This window comes from Periplaneta americana, chromosome 9 (assembly GCF_040183065.1).
Source record: "Periplaneta americana isolate PAMFEO1 chromosome 9, P.americana_PAMFEO1_priV1, whole genome shotgun sequence".
Classification (NCBI taxonomy): Eukaryota; Metazoa; Arthropoda; class Insecta; order Blattodea; family Blattidae; genus Periplaneta; species Periplaneta americana.
Window position 1 is genome coordinate 59,457,595 of NC_091125.1, and position 10,915 is coordinate 59,468,509.

General features: G+C 35.8%; 1 protein-coding gene across 2 annotated transcripts; it reads right to left on the minus strand.

The window, feature by feature from the left end:
• Window positions 1-396: 396 nt before the first annotated feature.
• Window positions 397-10,769, minus strand: LOC138705965 (uncharacterized). Of its 2 annotated transcripts, none has more exons than XM_069834787.1 (4): window positions 9,152-10,769; window positions 6,938-7,215; window positions 2,862-3,460; window positions 397-1,583 (listed from the first exon to the last, which is right to left on the minus strand). In XM_069834787.1, exons 2-4 carry the CDS (start codon window positions 7,199-7,201, stop codon window positions 1,178-1,180), a joined length of 1,269 nt encoding a protein of 422 aa, XP_069690888.1. In that variant the 5' UTR covers window positions 7,202-7,215; window positions 9,152-10,769; the 3' UTR covers window positions 397-1,177. The 2 variants fall into 2 exon arrangements, with proteins under 2 accessions (XP_069690888.1, XP_069690887.1); XM_069834786.1 differs by having other exon boundaries at window positions 9,145-10,769.
• Window positions 10,770-10,915: the final 146 nt, after the last annotated feature.

Consider the following 10,915-nt stretch of genomic DNA (forward strand, 5'->3'; position numbering starts at 1 on the left):
AAACATGAATTTCAGCAATAAAATAAAAGAGAGAGAACATGAAAAAGTTAATAAGTTATGAGTTATGAGGGAAATGCTTCATCACTGCACAGTATACTGCCACCGTTTTGAATTTTGAAATAAAATAAAATAAAATAAAATAAAAAATAAATAAATACTTTTTTTAATAGTGAAAAAACTTTTTTCATATAGCAGAAGGGCAGTGTTTTACACATAAAATTTTCATTATTATACAAGATACAGTAATGGAGGAAAAACATGTTGAATAGTTAAAAAAATTTTACTGCTGTAAGCTGTAAGGGGTTTTTAATTTGACAGGACAGTATCAGTTCAGTAGTAACTATGGCTACAAGAACTAAAATAAAAAAGAATATAATTCGTAAATATAGCAAGAAATATAGTTGTAAGTTTTGTTCATAAGAATATTTAATTTATTTATTTTATTCTCGGCGAGTAACAGTTCCGTTGTACCACGGGTAAGTTATAACGCGGACAAGCATGTCCCATAACCTCTGTGTTGTAACGGGCCTTTAATGTAAAGTCAGTCTACTCGGGTTCGCTTCCCGGCAAGAAAATCAAGATTTCATCTCTTACATAGGAACCAGATGTCACTGTTATATTGAGTTTGTTCTGTGTTCCATTAACAGACAATACAGCGTCGCACTAATCATATGATTTAGAAATTCCATCGCATATATTAAATTGTTTTGAAGTTTGTCATGTTTATCACAAAAAGTAAAAATAAATAAGCTGAACGGTGTAAATCTTGAGGCTAATATTATGAATTTACTTATCTAATGTAATTATGGTATAAAAGGATGCACGATAAGCTTCGAATGAGAATATAGGCTTATATTTAATTCACATTTACTTCTATTTATAAGTTATTTCGGCTATTATTTGTGACCGAGATAATTTACTTCAAATAATGTGTTTTTTTAACTCTTACCATCATCATTTACATGAGGATTTTGAATTAATAATAGACATTCACAAATCTCAAGACTTCGTGTTGGTCCTTATCAAATAGCGCAAATCCAGTACAGGACAAACAAGACGAACATTCATGTAAGGAGAAAGATCACCATTTTCTTGTCGGAAGTTGAACCCGACCAACTAGATTTCCAATCAAACCCGCTACCGCCTGTTTCACAACAGAGAAATTTTCCAGGACTTTTCACAATAAATTCTTGGCGTCGAATATAGGCAGAATCTTCTTCATCATTGCCTTGTATGCCTCACTGGAATGTAATTTGGATTTGGCAATTCCTTCCTGCACATCGTTCTTGAAGACCTGGTCCATGTCCATTGCGCGATTGGGGTTGCAGAGGACTACGGGCATCACTGCCACCGCCGCAAACATGGCGTACAGCATCCTCTTCTCCATCTGCTCCTGCAAGTCACGTAGAGTGGGTTGCAGATGTGCCAGACCGAGCTCTTCCAACGTCTGTCCCAAGGCGGAGTGGTAAGCTTCAACCAGGATGTGGTGTTGGTCGAGAAGATCCTCCGCGGGACTCGTGTATAGGAAGTACAGCAGATCTAACGCTGGTGAAGTCCAATGCGGCAGCTGGAAGTCCACGAACCTGCGATGATATCGACCATTGTAACTACGTTAAGAAAAGCAGGCCTACCTATTACACTTTCCATCTACCCAGATATTAAATTATAATAATGGAGTGTATCCTAATTATTTTCAAAGACACTTTCTAGCTAAATCAGTACGCCTCACTTTGTTAAGACAAAACCTTAATACTCCATTGAAACAACGCGCTAGAGGTTATAAGATGCTTTTTGGATTTACATTTTTTCAAAGATAGTAATATTACAGTCTAATATATACAGTCACGAAGCTCAATACGTAGTAAATATGCATCCATAGATAGTTGCTAACCACTAGGATCGCTACTATCGCCTCATTACAAACAATGCGAAATAGTACCTGCATAGTCTATTGTTCCTAGTACCCTCATAAACTCAAGCTTCGTGACTGTATATACTAGACTGTGATAATATCTTAACTATAACACATCACTGTTATTTCCATTGTTCTAAAGATTCCAGTTCAGCATCGTATTTCTAGTTGTGAGGATGTTTTCTTGAGATTATTTTCAGTTGTTTAATTACTTATACGGAAAATGTTAAAAAAAAATTAACTTCATTACAACAATTTGCCATTATAGGCCTACATATTGTGTAGGTAATAATGATACTATTATTATGATGTACCGAAGTACATATGATATTTCCGTGCAGATATTCTGGGTCATCATATGATGAAAGATGAGTGGAACGAGAAAAATTCTCTCCGGCACCGGGATTTGAGCCCGGGTTTTCAGCTCTACGTTCTGATGCTATATCCACTAAGCTACACCAGATTCCCATCCTGATGTCTTAGTGATTTAAGACGGCGCTTATTCCGTCGGATCCCGGCCACTTAGTCACTCATAACGAGTGCACCTCTACACATGTGTGGACCTGGTCCTATTGCCATACGTCTATGACGCAGTGCGTGAGGGTAGGCCACTAGAGGGAACCCAAGAGGTGGAACTTAAACTACATCGGGATGGGAATCCGGGATAACATTTTTTCATTCTCTCTGTGAGAGGAATATACCCCTAAAATTTACATAAATTTTAGTCACACTCTGTATAATATTAACTACTTTGCTTTGATTGACCTACAGTACAAAATACTCTGGTAAGATTTTTCGGTTTACATCTGGGAGAGACTGTACAAAAAGCTAGTTACACATAAAATAAATTTTCATTAGAGGAGACATTTTTATATTAAAATAATCAATGTTACAGTCCACTACGTAATATAGGATTGTTAGTGCTTACTGCCATTCGTTTTCACAGTACCTTATATCCTGAATGTCCTCCGTGCTTCCTGAGTGGCGAAACATGATGTTATTCACCCACATGTCCCCATGTGTAAGGACATTGAATTCTTCTTCTTCTCTCTTAGTTACATCATACAATTTTCCTTTGATATTGTCCGCTAAATGTCGAAGTCTTTGTGGATAGTTTTCTCCATTTTCAAACCATGCTTCCACTTCGTCGGCCAGAGATTTCAAGACACCTTTAAAATAATCATCCATCCATACTTCTCTAAGTTCCTCAGTGTCTGATCCTACTCTATTTTTAAAAATACTAAAGTAATGTGGATTCTTCTGGTAAACTGCTACAGAAGCTGCGTGGAATCTGGCTAGAGTTCGTATCACAAATAAACTTTGACTCAAGTTTAGTCCAGATATTCTCTCTGCCATCGTAAATCCCTGATGTTTCAAATCCTCTAGAATCACCACACACGATGTAGGAGTGATAATGGAATATAAGCACTCTGCAGAGAATGGCTGATAATTTTGTAGCGAGGCCTTATTCAGGAGTAGAAGCATATCTGGAAGAACCACTCTGTACATTTGTTCTTCTCGTTCGAAAACTCCAAGTTTTGAAATAAGCTGTAAACAGAGCAGAATTACTATGAATAATGTGCAGCCATGTTGTCCCGTATTTTGTACTTATATTAGTGTTATATGAGAGTGATATTAAAAAAATGATTTTAAGGTAGGATGGTTAGTTTAATGTTTTTACTTACTTATTACAGTACAAAATTCGTTTAATGTTTTTACTTACTTATTAGAAGAGAAAAATTCGTTTCGGCACCGGGAATCGAACCCAGGACTCTTAACTAGGCGTGCTAAGTGCTCTTCCCATCTGGGCTACACTGGAATCCGATCCACAACTCCGGCCGAACTCTCCTCCTTATGTATCGTCACTACCTGCATTTTAGATATGTCATATATGCAGGAGCGCATATTTAAATGACATTTTGTGGCCATTCCAACAACAGTTCTAGAGAACTGTCAACATTGTTACATATATTCTTATTAGGAGACCTCGCCGTCTCTATTGAATGTCAATGGCTTTATGTAGTCATCACTTAGATACTTATTAGCGGAGAAAAATTCGTTCCGGCACCGGGAATCGAACCCAGGACCCTCAGCTTGGAAATACATAAGGAGAAGAGTGCATCTAAGTGATGACTACATAAAGTCATTGACATTCAATAGAGGACAGATAGATAGATAGATAGATAGATAGATAGATAGATAGATAGATAGGTAGATAGGTAGATAGGTAGATAGGTAGATAGGTAGATAGGTAGATAGGTAGATAGGTATATAGGTAGATAGATAGATAGATAGATAGATAGATAGATAGATAGATAGATAGATAGATAGATAGATAGATAGATAGATAGATAGATAGATAGATAGATAGATAGATAGATAGATAGATAGATAGATAGATAGATAGATAGATAGATAGATAGATAGATAGATAGATAGATAGATAGATAGATAGATAGATAGATTAGATAGATAGATTAGATAGATTAGATAGAATAGATAGATAGATAGATAGATAGATAGATAGATAGATAGATAGATAGATAGATAGATAGATAGATAGATAGATAGATAGATAGATAGATAGATAGATAGATAGATAGATAGATAGATAGATAGATAGATAGGCAGGCAGGCAGGCAGGCAGGCAGGCAGGCAGGCAGGCAGGCAGGCAGGCAGGCAGGCAGACAGACAGACAGATTAGATAGATAGATAGATAGATAGATAGATAGATAGATAGATAGATAGATAGATAGATAGATAGATAGATAGATAGATAGATAGATAGATAGATAGATAGATAGATAGATAGATAGATAGATAGATAGATAGATAGATAGATAGATAGATAGATAGATAGATAGATAGATAGGCAGGCAGGCAGGCAGGCAGGCAGGCAGGCAGGCAGGCAGGCAGGCAGGCAGGCAGGCAGGCAGACAGACAGACAGATAGATAGATAGGTATATGATGCCTTATTGGTGTACCTTATGAGGTTACAACTTGTCTTTGGACTGTTGACTAAACAACATTAAACTATATAAACTTTTAATTAATTTTTAGGAGGAAAAAATGCAAAAACAGGCATTTATTCTTAAAATAGGCAGCAAGAGCTGAAATAGACAAAATAATAATTGCCCTTGGCAGTCCTAAATACTTAGAAACGCTTTAAATCTACATAAATTTGGAATTTATCAACATATTAATAAAAGGCATTTTGCCAAACAACAGGGCTTCAGTGATGATAGGAAGAAGATAGTGCTGATAAGTTTATGTGGCTTCGGACGTGTATGGAAGAGAAAAAGGAGAAATGACAGAGAACAAGGGCGAGAGGGAAAGGGGGAAACATAGAATTTGTAACTACACATATGATAAACTTTGTTGTGTGAGGACACTTAAGTAAAACATTATATAATTTCTTCCAATTTAGTTTAAGTAAAATAACGTGACATGAAAATAATGAAGGTCTATGTTGACAGTAATTTAAATGAAACAAAGTTGTGTTGTTATTTAATTTACTTCATATGCTTCTGTTTTGTAAGTATTAACTCAGCTATTGGAAAATATGTGTCTTTATTATAAAAATAAAAAGGCACGACGATAATAAGAGTAATGTTCTGTCAGAATATCACAATTATTTAAAGCTAGAAGAAATACTATGACGTTTATGAAATGGATAAAATGTGAATGAAACGTGGAAATAAATACTTCATAAAATCCTTCCTTCAACACCTTCCTCCATCAAGATCGGCCGTTAACTGAACACATTTTTCTCGACAGCAGCCATCCTCCTAGTTTTGTGAGCTAGCAAATTGTAAAGCGTGAAGGAAAATATGAATTTCTTACATCTAGTGGAAATTCATCCCACAACAGTCAGTCCGTCAGTGACTTCTTCGACATCTCGAAGTTTCAATATCGATGTAAAATCTATGGAATGCAATAAAAGAAATAAAAAAATTGAAAAACTAATTTCAGTAAGTTAAAGTTAAATCAATTCAATCATTCATCGATTGATCGGTCGGTCGGTCGGTCGGACAGATCAGTCAGTCAGTCAGTCAGTCAGTCAGTCAGTCAGTCAGTCAGTCAGTCAGTCAGCAGTCATATATAGGTCGATCAGGTCAGTCAGTCAGTCAGTCAGTCAGTGTCAAATAGCGTCAATCAGTTATGTAGTCAATAAGTGAGTTAGATAGGGATGAAGTTACAGGAGAATGGAGAAAGTTACACAACGCAGAACTGCACGCATTGTATTCATCACCCGACATAATTAGGAACATTAAATCCAGACGTTTGAGATGGGCGAATCCAGAAATGCATATAGAGTGTTAATTGAGAGGTCAGAGGGAAAAATACCTTTGGGGATGCCGAGGTGTAGATGGGAGGATAATATTAAAATCGATTTGAAGGAGGTGGGATATGATGGTAGAGACTGGATTAATCTTGCTCAGGATAGGGACCGATGGCGGGATTATGTGAGGGCGGCAATGAACCTCCGAGTTCCTTAAAATAGTCATAAGTAAGTAATAGTAAATAAATAAGTAAGCAAGCAAGCAAGTAAGTGAGTTATATAGTCTGGCAGATCAATTAGTCGGTCGGTGATATCAGTCAATCACTGTGAGCTAGTCAGTTATTAAGTAAGTCAATCAGCCAGATCAGCCAGTTGATCAGTCACATCGGCCACTTATTGTCGAATAGTTTTAGTCCGTCTCAAATCAGACTGCCAGTTAATTATTAGTAAGTCGATCAGCTCATTCAGTGAATTGGTCGATCGGAAAAATCAGTCTATCAGTGTGAGGAAGTATCAGTTAGTCATTAAATTAGTGAGTTAATCGGCGAAGTCAATCAGGTCAGCCAAACGATCAATCAGGTTTGTAACCTATCAGTGTCATGTAGTGTTAATCTATCGGTCAAGATTGTTAATCTATCAGTACCAGGTAGTGTCAATCAGCCATTCGTCAGTCAGTCAGTCCAATTGTTCAATCGACCAGTTATTTTTGAAAGTATGGATCTGATCTGTGTGTTTATACTGACCTTTCCTATGGATGGACGGCTGGGCGTACACTTAATGATCAATGAAACATTCTTCTTTTCAGTTCGTTTTTGACTCCTGACTTCCAGGTGCGCTCGATACAATTCACTCATGTAATTATCTCCACTCGCAGTTGCACACTTGACTTCACTCGTTATTACTGTCAAACTGTTGTCATCTTCTTTCGTTCTTAGAATTGATTCTAAAAATATCTTATCCAGCCACCTTATGGTGGACATTTCTGTCTTACATCCGTCCTCTTCCATGTGTTGTTTTGTACCTAATGGAATAAATATACGAATATGATAGTAAGTAATAATTGATTATTGGAGCCTCAAGAGCACACAATTTCGAAAGTGAACAAAGTAGTCTATTATATAGCTGACGACAAATGACAAGAAAAGATAAGATATATATTTTTAAGTAGGTTATTTTACGACGCTTTATCAACATCTATGGTTATGTAGCGTCTGAATGAGATGAAGGTGATAATGCCGGTGAAATGAGTCCGGGGTCCAGCACCGAAAGTTACCCAGCATTTGCTCAAATTGGGTTGAGGGGAAAACCCCGGAAAAAACCTCAACCAGGTAACTTGCCACGACCGGGAATCGAACCCGGGCCACCTGGTTTCGCGGCCAGACGCGCTGACCGTTACTCCACAGGCGTGGACGGTAAGATAGTATAATTATTGTACTTTTTATCCTACTCCATGCATACTTACGATTTTATTTTACCTTCCATTTCCATTTATATTTGCTTTAGAATAACCTTATATTTGTTTGTTATTTTTTCTTTAAAATATTAAAATACTTATTAGCCATCGGCCAGTTACGTGGATTTAGCCATTTGTTGTAACCCCAAAATAAAATTATATATAAGATGAGTAATGAGATAGCTAGAATGAACTATACAGCAATTTAAACAAATTACGGTCATTAATTCGTTACCGAGAAGTGTAAATCTTATGGGAACAAGAAAAATACGTACATAGGAGTTAACTCCTGGTAAGAATGGATAGGTTCAGCATGATTGCAATTAGGAATTTGGAGAATAAGGAACAGGAGGGAAAACTTCGACAATATACTGTATGTCCGTTCTGCTGACAAAAGAAGACGCTATGCACATATTGTTATCTTGTCCTGAAAATGTTAGAAGAAGGAAATTGTGTGAAAGTTTCTAGTCATTACACACTATTACAAAATCATCTATAGAAAAAATGCTTTTGAAATTATATCTATGTTTATTATTCAATTTATTCACTAGTGTTTGTCTTGGGATGAAATGCAAACCTGCAGCTTCTCGTTAACTAAATTTTCCAGTGTTTATATCATCAGCCTGCTGTAGAATTTCACTGGAACACCTCGCCTTTATTGCATACTGTCTACTCTCTGGAGAATACTTTTGACCTCTTACCATCCAAAATTTCAACGCATTATGAAAATTCTAGAGGAGTGTAAAAGCTAGAACAGTAGTTAAATAAACAGGGTCAAAGAAATTTCATTAATCAGCCAACCATATGGGACTTGGTAAAAAAATCTATTCTTCAATATAAACTTAAAGTGTTTCCGTAATAGACCTGGTAGTTATATTCTATATTAAGTTTATTAATTGATAATAATATCTCATGCTAATTCAATAAAAAATTAATTATGTTTATTTATAATCAAATTGAAATGTTTATAATAGAATTAATGTTATTAGGCAAAGTTTGTACCAGTAGAAAGTAACCCTGAAATCGAACCAAAACAGCACTGTCGGATTAATTTTATAATTTACAAGACATAGGAGTATGTATCTCACAAGTTCATTAGTCTATTTTAAAGAAGAGAGAATTTAAGCATTAACATTTACAATAATTGTAACGGTAAGATAAAATTATATACTTAAAATATAAAGTTAAAAATCGTCCATAAATCAGCTTACTATAAACAGAATGCAATATTTAACCATAGAGAGCCTTAAATATATTCTTCAGGCGCTCGACATAATAGATAGACAACAAAGCATAGAGATCGCAGGTTATGGGGATAACCTCATTCTGAAGATATCATACTAAGGAAATGTGGAATTAAATACTGTATTATAGTAAAATTAGTAACTGGTACAACGTTACACTGATCGATACAGAGTTACCCCAAATGACTGTACACATTTTTATCTTATATGTATATTTTTAAGTATAAAATAGTAATAGTAATACAACTCTTACCACTCACTTCATTCACACTTGAAGCGACGATGTGCAATAGAGACTGGTGTAACGTTGCTGAACCTCAGATCTGTCGCTCTTGTAAATCACTGTGATGGCGGTATTTATGTAATTTAAATGTAGTGCAAGGCAGAGGAACAAATAGAAGTTCAAGGTCCATTGCTATTATTTGACTATGGTGCCATTATCTTCTTCTTGCATGGTGACAAAGAGTTTGCTTTTATCTCACATGGCGAGCAGTGTGTAACACTGTAACCATTTCGTGATGATTCATTCGTCTCTATCTCCTGAGGTCTGTGTTCCGTATATAGTAAATCCACAATAATGTAAGCCCCATCAATATCCAAATATTCTTCATTGCAACCAGTCTTACACCGATCTTCAAATAGGCCCACAGGTACATATACTCCTCACGAAATTTTACAGGAAGAATCGAAATCATAGTACGATATATACAGCATATTATGTTTTTCTCAGGTAGAACATTAAATGAAAACTATACGGAATAATATCACACTTAACTCATTTCATCTTTTTCTTCTTCAAGCGTATTAGGCATAAGGTGCACACCTAAAATATTAAAAAAATAAATTATCCTGATACAATTAGCAATGTCAACAGCTATGATAACGTGGTCAGGTTATTCAAACTTCTTCATAAATGGATTATACTGTACATATTTTAATTGAGAAATTAATCCCCATGCGTGTCAGAATATTGGATTTTTGTATGCCTCTGAGGTTAGTAGTCATAAATAATAATGACATAATTATACGAGGGAGAGTCAAAAATTAACCTTAATAATTGTTTTATTAATTGAATATGTATAATAAGACTACAAATACTTCATCACTTTTAACATAGTGTAACAGGAATACTTGCATTGAACATAGTTGGGACTATGTTGAAAAGTGATGAAGTGTTTGTAGTATTATTGTACATATTAAATTAATAAAACAATTTATTAACTCTCCCTCGTAGATATACCTATACACGAGAAAATTGCTGTAGCAAATTGTTGTCTGCGAGCATGAGATAACATCATGGAAGCTAAATACATAAGATATCTAAAAAGAAATTAAAATAAACCCATACAGAACCATAATCAAACCTATTGTGGTATATGACAGCGAAACTTGGAGTATCTCTAGAAAGGTTAAATCTGGTACTCAGAAAGTTTTTGTACTTGGTTATTTAACGACGCTGTATCAACTACTAGGTTATTTAGCGTCGATGGTATTGGTTATAGCGAGATAATATTTGGCGAGATGAGGCCGAGAATTCGCTATAGGTTACCTGACATTCGCTTTACGGTTGGGGAAACTCTGAAAAAACCCAACCAAGTAATCAGCCCAAGTGAAAATCGAACCCGCGTCCGAGCGCAACTCCGAATCGGCAGACAAACGCCTTAGCCCACTGAGTTACGCCGGTGGATCTCAGTAAGATTTAAGGCCCAGTTTTTGAAAATTGTGTAGGTCTATGGCGTAATCAAACCAATTTGGTGATTAAAAATATGTATATACACAGATACAGATATCATCGCTGACATTGAACTCAGTGGCCATGTGGTGAGGATGAAGGAAGGTAGAACACCAAAAACTTCTTGGATGCTAAAATAATTGGATCAAGAGAAAAAGTTGAAATACCTAAACTATGCTGCTTTGATGATGTCCAAACTGATATGAAGGAAACTGGGGTTAAAAGATGGAGATTGAAAGCATAGAATCGGTTTGATTGGAAGGCTGTCATTAGGGAAACCAAGGTTATACTG

What these genes read in the sequence shown, in the direction of transcription:
- LOC138705965 (XM_069834787.1), bottom strand. Translation starts at nt 7,201, where the DNA reads ATGGAAGAGGACGGATGTAAGACAGAAATGTCCACCATAAGGTGGCTG. An exon ending in GCCGTCCATCCATAGGAAAG is followed by an intron (nt 3,461 to 6,937) that starts GTCAGTATAAAC and finishes CTCTGTTTACAG; the next exon opens with CTTATTTCAAAACTTGGAGT. An exon ending in GAGGACATTCAGGATATAAG is followed by an intron (nt 1,584 to 2,861) that starts GTACTGTGAAAA and finishes ATATCATCGCAG; the next exon opens with GTTCGTGGACTTCCAGCTGC.